Source organism: Doryrhamphus excisus, chromosome 14 (assembly GCF_030265055.1).
Source record: "Doryrhamphus excisus isolate RoL2022-K1 chromosome 14, RoL_Dexc_1.0, whole genome shotgun sequence".
In the NCBI taxonomy this organism is placed as follows: Eukaryota; Metazoa; Chordata; class Actinopteri; order Syngnathiformes; family Syngnathidae; genus Doryrhamphus; species Doryrhamphus excisus.
The window spans coordinates 15,614,498-15,630,676 of NC_080479.1; the positions used below are offsets into that span (position 1 = coordinate 15,614,498).

Here is a 16,179-nt window from a genome sequence, read left to right on the forward strand (position 1 = left end):
GCATTACGGGCAAACTTTTTTTTCCCATTTTAAACTCTTTTTGGTACATGTTTGTATATTCCTCAGTGTACCTTTTCAGTGTTACGTTTCTGTCTAATGAGTTTAATGCTTTTTTACGGCAACTTGTTTTTTTTTGTTTTTTTTTTACTTATAACGTACTTTGGAGATCAAATCCACTGGAAGAGTAGAAGCTTCAGGAATGTCAGTTTGTATCCAAAAAAATCACGAAGTGTTCCTCATCAATTTTCAAGATAAGAAGAGGCGCTACAAGGACGTACCAATCCGTGTCAGCGAGCGCGAGGTCAGCCAGGAACACACACGGTACATGTTTCCTGTCAAACATGAATTGAACGCTTGCAATCACGGACAGGATAGTCTTAGCTTAGTTTAGCTGACATTTACATGACCCCGGAGGTCACCACAGAAGCTGCACTAGACTCCAAATCACTTTAGGATGGGTCTATAGTGTAAAAATGTGACAAGTGGAAAAGGGTGTTAGGTTAGGTTTGGTTCATCATTAACGCCAAATCTCACACTGTCATTTGATTGGTTATGGATTCAATTGTACAAACCATTCTGAAGCCATAATTGGAAATGTTTTATCACTTGAGTTGCCCTTTAGGCTCTTTAACATTCAGTCAGGCAGTAATAAGTTGACATTTGCTGTCTGCAGGGCAAGAAAATGTCATAGTCTCGCTTTTTTTTTTTTTTTTTTTTTTTTTTATAACACCACTTACAAGCTGGGAAGTGTCTTTTTTTTTAATGCACTACCTGACTTGTTTTTCTTCTAGATTATTGTGCTGTGGAACTGTGACAAACCCCTCCCTGCCAAGCACCGCTGGCCTGCCACATCCGTGCCAGTCATCGTCATCGAGGGAGAGAACAAGGTGAGGTTTCCCACCTCCTTAACCCCCTAAACGCACCCCTTTTAGTATATGCAGTATGCAGTTTTGCCACACTGTTGTAGCTGAAGTATTGTTGTGTGTATTTGTTCAGTTGGAGAGTAACAGGGAGTTAATGAGTTTCAATTTGTGTCGCAGTTAATTAAAAACAAAAAAAAAAACAAGCTGAAGCATATTGGGGGGAAAAGATAAGAACCTAATTATGGGTAAGTTTGTGGACATTTCATATTTTCTAAATAAATATCAAATCACTTGAAGGGAGTGACAACATCTCTATTTTTTGAGTTAAGTGAGTGCAATAATTAAAACTCAGCAGATAAGACGCAACTTGAATTTGAGTCAGCTTTTATTTATTTTTAAAATTTTATTTATTTATTTTATTTTTTATTTATTTTTCATTTTATTTATATTTTTATTTTATTTTATTTTTTTATTTTTATTACCAATCATTTGTGATAGTGCTAATAAGTACACTAGACCTAATATATTTGTTTATAGTCATTCCCTGTTTATTATGGTTATGGTTAATCGGTCCCAGACCTTGGCTATGATTAAAGTTGGATTCCTTAGGCATAAATCGAATACTTTTGTAGTTCGAGCATTAAAAAAAAACCTGTTAACGACCTTTTAAATATTTTTTTACATTATTAGAGCCCTCTTGATATGAAATAACACCCCTATAGTCACCTTTACACTCATATTACCCACTATTGTAGACATAATAAAATAAAAGACATTTTATCGACTCGCACGCATACATCAGTGTTGCCAGGTCTGCTTATTCTAAGCTGTAATTAATTATTGTGGAGCTTGTTGTTTATGGATTCATCAAATAATCGGTTAGGCGAATTCTTGTGAACCAAACACACACAGTTAGTGGTTTAGTCGGCAACATAACAGAAATGATGCAAAAACATCAGTCACTGTTTTCGAAAGTCAATATATTGGACAAAATAATACATAATAATAATAATAAAATAATACAAAATAATAAATATGCTTTCATGGATGTCTAAAGAAGGCTGAACTCTCAAACTAGATCATGTTGAACGGCTCAAAAAATGCATTGTAACTCACAAAAGTGACCATACTGGGTATAACATGGCCGAAATTGAATTAAATACGATGCATTTTTAACTGTTTCAATGGTTTGTAGCTCAGAATGATGTCGCCGCCAATCTGCCAATCATAGTAGTAAAGTGTGTGTTGTTATGTGGCCAACATAAGTGAGCTAAACACATGTGTGAAGTGTGTGTGTGTGTGTGTGTGCGCACACCAAGGGGATGGGGCAGGCTGTGGTTTGTTGTGGTTGCGGCCAGTTGTGTTTACTGTGCGGTAGCGAGCTGTGTTTCTCTACTGGTGAAAGAAAGAGATGTAATATTTTCCTCCATGGAGACTTGCTGCATGCGGAGAAAGCCTGCTGCAATGATGGATGGATGGATGGATGGATGGATGGAAGCTTATACATGCAAAAGAATCTGGCTTCCAATAGTTTACAAAGATGTGGTTCAATAAATGGATGCAATTATTGTTTTTTAGTGACTTCACCTGCATAGTTTTGGACTTAAATAACCACTTTTATAACCCCTTTTATCAGTTACTCGCGGAACCAAATTTCCACGAGTAATCCAGGTTTAAGCCGGAACTATGATGGTAATGGTAATGGTTTATTTCATTTGAACATGCATCAGATTACAATTGAATGCATCACATAATCAGTTCACAGTTCCACATGTCCAAAAGGAGTAGGAAGAAGCAAAGCTTATTAAATCCTACCCCTCCATCTGGTACTTTTACAATCAGTAACTGTTACCTTTGTTCACTTCCTGCTTTCCTATATGAGGTATGAGGTGATATGACCATCCATTGACATAATGGATACCATAGTAATTGTCAATAATATATATAAATTGTAATTTTTTTGTAATTGTAACATTTTTTATTGTAACATTTTTTAATTTTAATTTTAATTTTAATTTTAATTTTAATTTTAATTTTAATTTTAATTTTAATTTTAATTTTAATTTTAATTTTAATTTTAATTTTAATTTTAATTGACATTTTACTTGACATTTTACTTGACATTTTACTTGACATTTTACTTGACATTTTAATTGTAATTTTAATTGACATTTAATTGGTTATTTTTAGCCTTATGCATTATTTGAGCTGTTTGAAGATGAACTATATCAGCGAGTTGAAGTATTTGTGATTTTAGAAATAAGGAGTTAGTATGTTCTCTGTAGGCGCCATTATGAATTATCCTTACTGGCCTTTTTTGCAGTACATTTAGCGAGTGAATATTGCTTTTATAGTTATTACCCCATATTTGTGGATAAAGTTTTATACACATAGACAGTACATGGCCAGAAAAAGTGATCAGTGAAGGACAAGGACAAAAATGATCATATATTTATTACCGACTTGGGTGAACGAGATGTGTTTTTTTTTTGTTCAAAAATCATCAGAAAAGCAAGAAAAAAAAATATGTTTTGATGAAAAATCAATGTTTGCCGGGTCGCAGATGCTGAACTGTGAAAGTGTTCAAGGTAACACAAAATGCATATCCAGGGTCCATTTTTCTACTTTGGACTTTAAAAGGTTTTAATTCCTAAGCAAGAGCATTGTTTATTTTGAATGATTCTATCTATTGAGGATGTCGGAGGTTGCTGAGGTAATTTCATGTATGTGCGTGCTCATGCGCCGCAATTTCAAGCCAATTTTCCTAACTGCTAATTAGCGGTGCTTAATGGGGTATGTGTATGTGAATCTACAGCGGAAAAGTGTCCCGAAACAAAAGCGCTGTTTATTATCTTCTGTGCTACATTTGCTTCAAACGACTGTGTCCAGCTGTTTCAAAAAGCTGTCTGGCCTTCAGCGCCGTGTGGATGGCTGCAAAGATTGTTTCCTCCCCGTCGGGCTTGAAGCTGAGCGCCACAGATTGAGTGAAATGAAAGAAATGCAATTTAGGATGTAGTGTTTTTATGGGATTTGTTGACAGTAAGAAACAGAGAAAACAGCACCGACCCCCTCCTGGGTTCCTCTCTGTGCCTTCAAAATGTGGTTAACGGCGTAAGTAAGTAAGTCAGTAAAATAAAGTAAAGTAAAATAAAATAAAATAAAATAAAATAAAATAAAATAAAATAATCATCATCATAAATAAAAACATAGCAGTATCAATATTTTTCAAGGACATTGTAGTGCCTGGACTCTATTGTTATTCTCTTCCATGTCATACAATCGCATGTACAGAATAAAGTCAAAGGCGCAAAAAAACTAAAACTAAAAAAACTAAAACTAAAAAAAATTTGAATGAATATCCTGTCATTTTCTGCTTTTTTTGCATTTGATGGAGGGGTAAATAAATAAATAAATAAATAATATTAATAATAAATAATAATCATCATCATAAATAATGATAATCATCATAAAACACACTTTACTCCAGCACCGACCCCTTCCTGGGTTTGTCTCTGTGCCTTCAAAATGTGGTTAACGACATAAGTAAATAAAATAAAATAAAATAAATAATCATCATAAATAAAAACATAGCAGTATCAATATTTTTCAAGGACATTGTAGTGCCTGGGCACTAATAAGACTCTATTGTTATTCTCTTTAATGACATACAATCGTATGTACAGAATAAATTCAAAGATGCAAAAAAAAAAACCCAAAAAAGCAAAGACTACTATTGGCTAAACATGTTTATGTGTGTGCATGTATGTCGACCTGTTTCAAAATGTCATTACGACCTTTTTACGGATTTTGACCGGTTATTGAGATGAAATAAGCCAAAGCAGTTGAATATCCTGTCATTTTCTGTTTTTTTTCGCATTTGATGGAGGGGTAAATAAATAAATAATATTAATAATAAATAATAATCATCATCATAAATCATGATAATCATCGTAAAACACACTTTACTCCAGCACCGACCCCTTCCTGGGTTCGTCTCTGTGCCTTCAAAATGTGGTTAACGACATACGAAAGTAATTAAATTAAATTAAATTAAATTAAATTAAATTAAATTAAATTAAATTAAATTAAATTAAATTAAATTAAATTAAATTAAATTAAATTAAATTAAATAATCATCATCATAAATAAAAACATAGCAGTATCAATATGTTTCAAAATGTCATTACAACCTTGAATTCAAAGGATTTTGACCTGTTATTCAGATGAAATAAGCCAAAGCAGTTGAATATCCTATCATGTTCTGCTTTTTTTTCGCATTTGATGGAGGGGTAAATAAATAAATAATTAAATAAATAAATAATAATAATAAATAATAATCGTCATCATAAATAATGATAATCATCATAAATAAAAACATAGCAGTATCAATATTTTTCAAGGACATTGTAGTGCCTGGGCAATAATAAGACTCTATTGTTATTCTCTTTAATGACATACAATCGTATGTACAGAATAAAATCAAAGGTGCAAAAAAAACTACTACTGGCTAAACATGTTTATTTGTGTGCATGTATGTCGACCATAAATAATAATCATCATCATAAATAAAAAGCAGTATCAATATTCTTCAATGACATTGTAGTGCCTGGACACTAATAAGACTCTTATTGTTATCCTCTTCTATGACATTCCATGGCCTTGTTAGAATCCCAGTGGTGGCCTTAATGTGTCCGACACTCACCGGTGGTCCTTTTTCCTTTTTTGCCGCCCTCCTGCTGCTGCTACCCTTTTACAAGAGAGGCCAATCACTGGCAGGCGGATTCCTACTGTAAGAGCTCACATTCCAGGAGAGCACCAAGAAGCCCCCGGGCTAGCGTGTCGTACTTCTAACGTTACAAACCACCTGGGGTTTGGAAACACCTGCCTGTCATCCGCCATCCCCGCCTTTTCTTTCTTTTATTATTCTTCTCTTTGTTTGTCTTGCCTCCGTCCTGGTCTGTTCCTCCTCTCGGCTTTTGCGTCTACGCTTCGACAAGAGGAGATCCTGGAGATCGGTGATGGCTTTGTTTGTTTGTCGTATCGGATCCACAGGAGATTACAGCCGTAATGATGACACAGCAAGGCCTCGTTAGAAGTCAGACTCTGGTCTCTTTTAGCCTGTGACAAGGCAAGCTGCAGGGAAAAGTCACCTGCAGCGCATATATGTCGCTATAGGTACCATAAACAGGTTATACATTTATTTATTTATCTGGAAAAACATGCTAGTAACTTAATAAATACTTACCGGATTCAACGATAGTTACAGAATATACAATACATAATTCCACTAATTAAAGCCAAGTGCCTTGGATGAGTTTGTTGAAATGTAAGCCCTTGTTTTCGCCTGAAACCAAAATTGCCGACACAGCTTTTTGAGGCTTTTTTGTGCGTCCTGTCATGATTGATGTCTCCACCAAATTTGGTGATGTTCTGTGAAACCGGTGCCATGGGGGTATTTTTTTTTTTTTTTTTTTTTTTTAAGAATGAGTGATTTGGTTCTTCCCATTCGGGACCAAATTTTCCAAATTTTCACCAGATCTGATGCGCTTAAAAATTTTGGTTAGGAAAGTGCCAGCATAATAATAATCCTCAAATATAAAAACATAGCAGTATCAATATTTTGCAATTGTTATTGCTATTGTTATTCTCTTTAATGACATACAATCGCATGTACAGAATAAAATCAAAGGTTAAAAAAAAGCAAAAACTATTGTCGACCTGTTTCAAAATGTCATTACGACCTTGAATTCAAATGATTTTGACCTGTTATTCAGATGAAATAAGCCAAAGCAATAAATAAATAATCATCATAAATAACATAGCAGCATCAATATTTTTCAAGGACTTTGTAGTGTAAGACTCTATTGTTATTCTCTTTAATGACATACAATCGCATGTACAGAATAAAGTCAAAGGTGCAAAAAAACTTTAAAAAAAAGCAAAAACTATTATTGGCTAAACATGTTTGTGTGTGCATGTATGTCGACCTGTTTCAAAATGTCATTACGACCTTGAATTCAATGGATTTTGACCTGTTATTCAGATGAAATAAGCCAAAGCAGTTGAATATCCTGTCATTTTCTGCTTTTTTTTGGGGGGGTGGGGGGGGGTAAATAAATAAATATTCATAAAAATAATAATCATCATCATCATAAATAAAAAAATATCAATATTTTTCAAGGATATTGTAGTGCCTGGGCACTAATAAGACTCTATTGTTATTCTCTTCAATGACATACAATCGTATGTACAGAATAAAGTCAAAGGTGCAAAAAAAACTTTAAAAAAAGCGAAAACTACTATTGGCTAAACATGTTTATGTGTGTGCATGTATGTCGACCTGTTTCAAAATGTCATTACGACCTTGAATTCAATGGATTTTGACCTGTTATTCAGATGAAATAAGCCAAAGCAGTTGAATATCCTGTCATTTTCTGCTTTTTTTTTCAATGTGTTCGCATTTGCTAAGGGTGGGGGGGGGGGGGGAGGTTGGCGAAGACCAGTTGATAGCTGAGGTCGCTTCAGTGCAGCGGGCCAGGTGTTCATAAAGCAATAAGGTCACCTGACATTGAACTGGGAGAGTTCTCCAGAGCAGATGGTGTTTTAAAAGACATGCACTGAATAACTCTTGTGTGTTTATTTAAGTGTGTGTGTGTGTGTGTGTGTCCGTTACAGCTACAGTATGCATGTCTAAGCTGTCTGCTTGTTTGTGTGGGAGGTACTTTGACTTGACCACACACACACACACACACACACACACACACACACAGGCTGCTTTTGCACATCAAAATATCGTCAAGATGTACATCTTTTCACCATCCACCAACGCTTCATCTGCCTCAGTGTACTATAATGTATATCCATGAATATATATATATGAATATATGCATTCATGGATTAAAGCCGTATTTCAGAGATCCTGTTACATTTTGTGGTTACCACACAATCCCATATATTATTCATATTGTACAAATACCAAAAAAAAAAAAAGCTAGTTACGCGAAGGAATTTGTTGTTTTTGTTTACTTTTTGCCCTTCGTTATGTCTCGCAGGCATGAGGCAGAGTCCTCTGCTTGCAGTGCGGCAAAAAAAAAAAAAAAAGGAAAGTGAAAATAGACATGGTAAAAATGTTCAGAAAGTTGCAACAATGGTGGTCAATGATGGCGGTGTCTAAAGTGCGGCACAGGGTCCATTTGTGAATAATAATGAAAAAAAAAAGTGGAGCATCTTTATAAAGTATTACTGTACTAATTGATACATATTTATACGTCTTTTACATTTTTTTGGTGCAAAAGGTAAAAAGCGCAGACTAAAAGATGTCACTGTTTTAATTTTTTTAATTTTTCATTACATTTTTTATTAAATTTTGTTATTTTTTTAGTGTCCAGATGTCACTGTTTTAATTTTTAATTTAATTTTTTATTATTTTTTTTATTTTTAGTGTGCAGATAGCATTGTATGGAAATTTTTACTCATGCATACACACAGTTCATTTCCGAATATGAAAATAGTAAACATTCCATAGTGTTATATTTGTACATAAATTATTTGGACATAAAACAACACTTTTTGGTATAGTTTATAGTTGTTTGGATATTTGTGTCCAGTTGAAAGGTAAAGTTAAGTGGAAGCCTCTCTTTTTTTTTTCTTTTTTTTTTTTTTTAGTCGGGAACTGATATTTTCCTGAAACTTATCGATGTCCTACTGCTGATTACTAAAAAAGAAGGTAGAAATAAACCATCTTTGTGTTGTAAGAAGGGCGTTTAATTTTTCTTTTGGTATGATCCATGTTCATATAGCTATTGAACACAATATTCTATGATTCAAAATCATCTAAAATGGTATGTTCCGACAGGGATTTTTTTAAAAACATGGCTGGGATTGAATGAGTTAAAAACAAGATTTTTTTTTTTGGTTAATGTTGTGCAAGTGGACCTATTATTTTTTTTATGTGTATTGCTTCCAAGAGTGGGTGAAGCGAGTGGGAAAAGAAATGACATATGTTTGTGCCAGATGTTGTCCACATGACTCATGTTGTATCCGGTTGCATTCCTGTGTGTTTATTGATTCCAAAGAGAAAGATGAGTCAGGACTGATAATGGAACACCGTATCAGCGTTCTATCATTGTCGTAAACAGAACATTGCAGCACAACACATTATTGGGGTGTTTTCTAGTTTAGTAGTTATAGTTCCGGAAAAGAAGACATGACATGAAAATTTTTTTTTTTTTTCGTACAAATATTACATCATGAACTATTTACAATTTTCACATTTCCGCCACCTTGTGGTCAGCTTAAAACTACACCAAACATGCTCTCTTTTATTCTTATTTAAGTCTAAGATGTCTTATGTTCTCTTATTATGTCTATTAAATTGGTAATACCATCGTAAATGTGATTATAGGGGTGTTATTTCATATCTAGAGAGCTCTAATCATGTTAAAAGCCGTATTTAGAAGGTTGTCTGTGCTCAGTTAAAAAAATGAAGTTTTTTCTTGGTATACTTTAGTCCTTGAAGTATGTCTCCTTAAATGATTGCCCTCTGCAGGTGATGAGCAGCCGCTTCTTCCCCTACGACACCATCGTGACGGACGCCGTCCTCAGCCTGGATGAAGACACGGTGTTGTCCACCACAGAGGTGTGTTGTCATATTCCAATACAGGATTCACTTCCATTTCTCATTCCAAGGTGTTCCTCTCAACTTTTTATTGAGAAAATTGCTTCAAAATCTCCTCCTCAAGCCCCCTGTAATCCTTTCCCTTTCTTGACATCCCCGGTGTCTGACTCTTAAGGTCACAGTGACCTTGTGGGTAAACCAAGAAAACACTCTTTCTTTTGGTTTCCTTTGCTGGTAGGATATCTCCCGCTTGTAGTTTGATCAGATGATGATATGATGTGTCAATCCAAAGACTTCTATTGCAGCATTCTGTGATGGGATGCTTTAGTGTGCACATATCCAATGTAGCGCAGAGGGGATGCTGCTGATGAATTATTTGATTCGACACATAAGAAAGTTGAAAAATACAGAAAAAAAGTGCATGCCTAACCCCTTACGTTTTTTTCCAAAAATCACCAAATTGAAAATCTGGCATTTTATGCCATTTTTGGATGCTTCTGGGTCCCCTGTTGAGCGTGTGTGAGGTTTCCACTTTTATTTTTGACAGAAAAGTGCTTTAAAAGCAAGTTGAAAAACATGAAAAAAACGACATACTAACCCCTTACGTTTTTTTCAAAAATTACCAAAATCAAATTTTGGCATTTTATGCCATTTTTGGATGCTTCTGGGGCCCCTGTTGAGCGTGTGTGAGGTTTCCCGTGTTTTTTGACCAGAAAAGTGCTTTAAAAGCAAGTTGAAAAAAATGAAAAAAACGACATACTAACCCCTTACGTTTTTTTTCAAAAATCACCAAATTGAAAATCTGGCATTTTATGCCATTTTTGGATGCTTCTGGGGCCCCTGTTGAGCGTGTGTGAGGTTTCACGTGTTTTTTTGACCAGAAAAGTGCTTTAAAAGCAAGTTGAAAAAAATGAAAAAAACGACATACTAACCCCTTACGTTTTTTTTCAAAAATCACCAAATTGAAAATCTGGCATTTTATGCCATTTTTGGATGCTTCTGGGGCCCCTGTTGAGCGTGTGTGAGGTTTCCACTTTTATTTTTGACAGAAAAGTGCTTTAAAAGCAAGTTGAAAAAAAATGAAAAAAACGACATACTAACCCCTTACGTTTTTTTCCAAAAATCACCAAATTGAAAATCTGGCATTTTATGCCATTTTTGGATGCTTCTGGGTCCCCTGTTGAGCGTGTGTGAAGTTTCCACTTTTATTTTTGACAGAAAAGTGCTTTAAAAGCAAGTTGAAAAAAATGAAAAAAACGACATACTAACCCCTTACGTTTTTTGTCAAAAATCACCAAATTGAAAATCTGGCATTTTATGCCATTTTTGGATGCTTCTGGGTCCCCTGTTGAGCGTGTGTGAGGTTTCCACTTTTATTTTTGACAGAAAAGTGCTTTAAAAGCAAGTTGAAAAAAATGAAAAAAACGACATACTAACCCCTTACGTTTTTTGTCAAAAGTCACCAAAATCAAACTTTGGCATTTTATGCCATTTTTGGATGCTTCTGGGGCCCCTGTTGAGCGTGTGTGAGGTTTCCCGTGTTTTTTTGACCAGAAAAGTGCTTTAAAAGCAAGTTGAAAAAAATGAAAAAAACGACATACTAACCCCTTACGTTTTTTTCAAAACTCACCAAATTGAAAATCTGGCATTTTATGCCATTTTTGGATGCTTCTGGGGCCCCTGTTGAGCGTGTGTGAGGTTTCCACTTTTATTTTTGACAGAAAAGTGCTTTAAAAGCAAGTTGAAAAAAATGAAAAAAACGACATACTAACCCCTTACGTTTTTTTCAAAAATCACCAAAATCAAACTTTGGCGTTTTATGCCATTTTTGGATGCTTCTGGGGCCCCTGTTGAGCGTGTGTGAGGTTTCCCGTGTTTTTTTGACCAGAAAAGTGCTTTAAAAGCAAGTTGAAAAAAATGAAAAAAACGACATACTAACCCCTTACGTTTTTTTCAAAAATCACCAAATTGAAAATCTGGCATTTTATGCCATTTTTGGATGCTTCTGGGTCCCCTGTTGAGTGTGTGTGAGGTTTCCACTTTTATTTTTGACAGAAAAGTGCTTTAAAAGCAAGTTGAAAAAAATGAAAAAAACGACATACTAACCCCTTACGTTTTTTTCAAAAATCACCAAATTGAAAATCTGGCATTTTATGCCATTTTTGGATGCTTCTGGGTCCCCTGTTGAGCGTGTGTGAGGTTTCCACTTTTATTTTTGACAGAAAAGTGCTTTAAAAGCAAGTTGAAAAAAATGAAAAAAACGACATACTAACCCCTTACGTTTTTTTTCCAAAAATCACCAAATTGAAAATCTGGCATTTTATGCCATTTTTCGATGCTTCTGGGTCCCCTGTTGAGCGTGTGTGAGGTTTCCACTTTTATTTTTGACAGAAAAGAGCAATAAAAGCAAGTTGAAAAAAAATGAAAAAAACGACATACTAACCCCTTACGTTTTTTTCAAAAATCACCAAATTGAAAATCTGGCATTTTATGCCATTTTTGGATGCTTCTGGGGCCCCTGTTGAGCGTGTGTGAGGTTTCCACTTTTATTTTTGACAGAAAAGTGCTTTAAAAGCAAGTTGAAAAAAATGAAAAAAACGACATACTAACCCCTTACGTTTTTTTCAAAAATCACCAAAATCAAACTTTGGCATTTTATGCCATTTTTGGATGCTTCTGGGGCCCCTGTTGAGCGTGTGTGAGGTTTCCCGTGTTTTTTTGACCAGAAAAGTGCTTTAAAAGCAAGTTGAAAAAAATGAAAAAAACGACATACTAACCCCTTACGTTTTTTCCAAAAATCACCAAAATCAAACTTTGGCATTTTATGCCATTTTTGGATGCTTCTGGGGCCCCTGTTGAGCGTGTGTGAGGTTTCCACTTTTATTTTTGACAGAAAAGTGCTTTAAAAGCAAGTTGAAAAAATGAAAAAAACGACATACTAACCCCTTACGTTTTTTTCAAAAATCACCAAAATCAAACTTTGGCATTTTATGCCATTTTTGGATGCTTCTGGGGCCCCTGTTGAGCGTGTGTGAGGTTTCCCGTGTTTTTTTGACCAGAAAAGTGCTTTAAAAGCAAGTTGAAAAAAATGAAAAAAACGACATACTAACCCCTTACGTTTTTTTCAAAAATCACCAAATTGAAAATCTGGCATTTTATGCCATTTTTGGATGCTTCTGGGGCCCCTGTTGAGCGTGTGTGAGGTTTCCACTTTTATTTTTGACAGAAAAGTGCTTTAAAAGCAAGTTGAAAAAAATGAAAAAAACGACATACTAACCCCTTACGTTTTTTTCCAAAAATCACCAAATTGAAAATCTGGCATTTTATGCCATTTTTGGATGCTTCTGGGGCCCCTGTTGAGCGTGTGTGAGGTTTCCACTTTTATTTTTGACAGAAAAGTGCTTTAAAAGCAAGTTGAAAAAAATGAAAAAAACGACATACTAACCCCTTACGTTTTTTTCAAAAATCACCAAAATCAAACTTTGGCATTTTATGCCATTTTTGGATGCTTCTGGGGCCCCTGTTGAGCGTGTGTGAGGTTTCCCGTGTTTTTTTGACCAGAAAAGTGCTTTAAAAGCAAGTTGAAAAAAATGAAAAAAACGACATACTAACCCCTTACGTTTTTTTCAAAAATCACCAAATTGAAAATCTGGCATTTTATGCCATTTTTGGATGCTTCTGGGGCCCCTGTTTAGCGTGTGTGAGGTTTCCACTTTTATTTTTGACAGAAAAGTGCTTTAAAAGCAAGTTGAAAAAAATGAAAAAAACGACATACTAACCCCTTACGTTTTTTTCAAAAATCACCAAAATCAAACTTTGGCATTTTATGCCATTTTTGGATGCTTCTGGGGCCCCTGTTGAGCGTGTGTGAGGTTTCCCGTGTTTTTTTGACCAGAAAAGTGCTTTAAAAGCAAGTTGAAAAAAATGAAAAAAACGACATACTAACCCCTTACGTTTTTTTCAAAAATCACCAAATTGAAAATCTGGCATTTTATGCCATTTTTGGATGCTTCTGGGGCCCCTGTTGAGCGTGTGTGAGGTTTCCACTTTTATTTTTGACAGAAAAGTGCTTTAAAAGCAAGTTGAAAAAAATGAAAAAAACGACATACTAACCCCTTACGTTTTTTTCCAAAAATCACCAAATTGAAAATCTGGCATTTTATGCCATTTTTGGATGCTTCTGGGGCCCCTGTTGAGCGTGTGTGAGGTTTCCACTTTTATTTTTGACAGAAAAGTGCTTTAAAAGCAAGTTGAAAAAAATGAAAAAAACGACATACTAACCCCTTACGTTTTTTTCAAAAATCACCAAATTGAAAATCTGGCATTTTATGCCATTTTTGGATGCTTCTGGGGCCCCTGTTGAGCGTGTGTGAGGTTTCCACTTTTATTTTTGACAGAAAAGTGCTTTAAAAGCAAGTTGAAAAAAATGAAAAAAACGACATACTAACCCCTTACGTTTTTTTCCAAAAATCACCAAATTGAAAATCTGGCATTTTATGCCATTTTTGGATGCTTCTGGGGCCCCTGTTGAGCGTGTGTGAGGTTTCCACTTTTATTTTTGACAGAAAAGTGCTTTAAAAGCAAGTTGAAAAAAATGAAAAAAACGACATACTAACCCCTTACGTTTTTTTCAAAAATCACCAAAATCAAACTTTGGCATTTTATGCCATTTTTGGATGCTTCTGGGGCCCCTGTTGACCGTGTGTGAGGTTTCCACTTTTATTTTTGACAGAAAAGTGCTGTAAAAGCAAGTTGAAAAAAATGAAAAAAAACGACTTACTAACCCCTTACGTTTTTTTCAAAAATCACCAAATTGAAAATCTGGCATTTTATGCCATTTTTGGATGCTTCTGGGGCCCCTGTTGAGCGTGTGTGAGGTTTCCCGTGTTTTTTTGACCAGAAAAGTGCTTTAAAAGCAAGTTGAAAAAAATGAAAAAAACGACATACTAACCCCTTACGTTTTTTTCAAAAATCACCAAATTGAAAATCTGGCATTTTATGCCATTTTTGGATGCTTCTGGGGCCCCTGTTGAGCGTGTGTGAGGTTTCCACTTTTATTTTTGACAGAAAAGTGCTTTAAAAGCAAGATGAAAAAAATGAAAAAAACGACATACTAACCCCTTACGTTTTTTTCCAAAAATCACCAAATTGAAAATCTGGCATTTTATGCCATTTTTGGATGCTTCTGGGGCCCCTGTTGAGCGTGTGTGAGGTTTCCACTTTTATTTTTGACAGAAAAGTGCTTTAAAAGCAAGTTGAAAAAAATGAAAAAAACGACATACTAACCCCTTACGTTTTTTTCAAAAATCACCAAATTGAAAATCTGGCATTTTATGCCATTTTTGGATGCTTCTGGGGCCCCTGTTGAGCGTGTGTGAGGTTTCCACTTTTATTTTTGACAGAAAAGTGCTTTAAAAGCAAGTTGAAAAAAATGAAAAAAACGACATACTAACCCCTTACGTATTTTTCAAAAATCACCAAAATCAAACTTTGGCATTTTATGCCATTTTTGGATGCTTCTGGGGCCCCTGTTGAGCGTGTGTGAGGTTTCCACTTTTATTTTTGACAGAAAAGTGCTTTAAAAGCAAGTTGAAAAAAATGAAAAAAACGACATACTAACCCCTTACGTTTTTTTCAAAAATCACCAAATTGAAAATCTGGCATTTTATGCCATTTTTGGATGCTTCTGGGGCCCCTGTTGAGCGTGTGTGAGGTTTCCACTTTTATTTTTGACAGAAAAGTGCTTTAAAAGCAAGTTGAAAAAAATGAAAAAAACGACATACTAACCCCTTACGTTTTTTTCAAAAATCACCAAAATCAAACTTTGGCATTTTATGCCATTTTTGGATGCTTCTGGGGCCCCTGTTGACCGTGTGTGAGGTTTCCACTTTTATTTTTGACAGAAAAGTGCTGTAAAAGCAAGTTGAAAAAAATGAAAAAAAACGACATACTAACCCCTTACGTTTTTTTCAAAAATCACCAAATTGAAAATCTGGCATTTTATGCCATTTTTGGATGCTTCTGGGGCCCCTGTTGAGCGTGTGTGAGGTTTCCACTTTTATTTTTGACAGAAAAGTGCTTTAAAAGCAAGTTGAAAAAAATGAAAAAAACGACATACTAACCCCTTACGTTTTTTTCCAAAAATCACCAAATTGAAAATCTGGCATTTTATGCCATTTTTGGATGCTTCTGGGGCCCCTGTTGAGCGTGTGTGAGGTTTCCCGTGTTTTTTTTGACCAGAAAAGTGCTTTAAAAGCAAGTTGAAAAAAATGAAAAAAACGACATACTAACCCCTTACGTTTTTTTCAAAAATCACCAAAATCAAACTTTGGCATTTTATGCCATTTTTGGATGCTTCTGGGGCCCCTGTTGAGCGTGTGTGAGGTTTCCCGTGTTTTTTTGACCAGAAAAGTGCTTTAAAAGCAAGTTGAAAAAAATGAAAAAAACGACATACTAACCCCTTACGTTTTTTTCAAAAATCACCAAATTGAAAATCTGGCATTTTATGCCATTTTTGGATGCTTCTGGGGCCCCTGTTGAGCGTGTGTGAGGTTTCCACTTTTATTTTTGACAGAAAAGTGCTTTAAAAGCAAGATGAAAAAAATGAAAAAAACGACATACTAACCCCTTACGTTTTTTTCCAAAAATCACCAAATTGAAAATCTGGCATTTTATGCCATTTTTGGATGCTTCTGGGGC

The 16,179-nt window shown here is 35.0% G+C and overlaps 1 protein-coding gene across 2 annotated transcripts in view; it reads left to right on the plus strand.

Annotated features, from left to right (window-relative positions):
- ext1b (exostosin glycosyltransferase 1b) overlaps window positions 1-16,179 on the plus strand; it is a 162,292-nt gene that overhangs the window by 121,158 nt on the left and 24,955 nt on the right. Inside the window, exons 7-8 of one of the 2 annotated variants that reach the window (XM_058047653.1) lie at window positions 792-887; window positions 9,412-9,501. In XM_058047653.1, the coding sequence (XP_057903636.1) occupies window positions 792-887; window positions 9,412-9,501 (186 nt within the window). Of the gene's footprint in view, window positions 1-791; window positions 888-5,529; window positions 6,934-9,411; window positions 9,502-16,179 lie in introns of those variants that run through there. The other variant, XM_058047654.1, reaches the window with a different exon arrangement.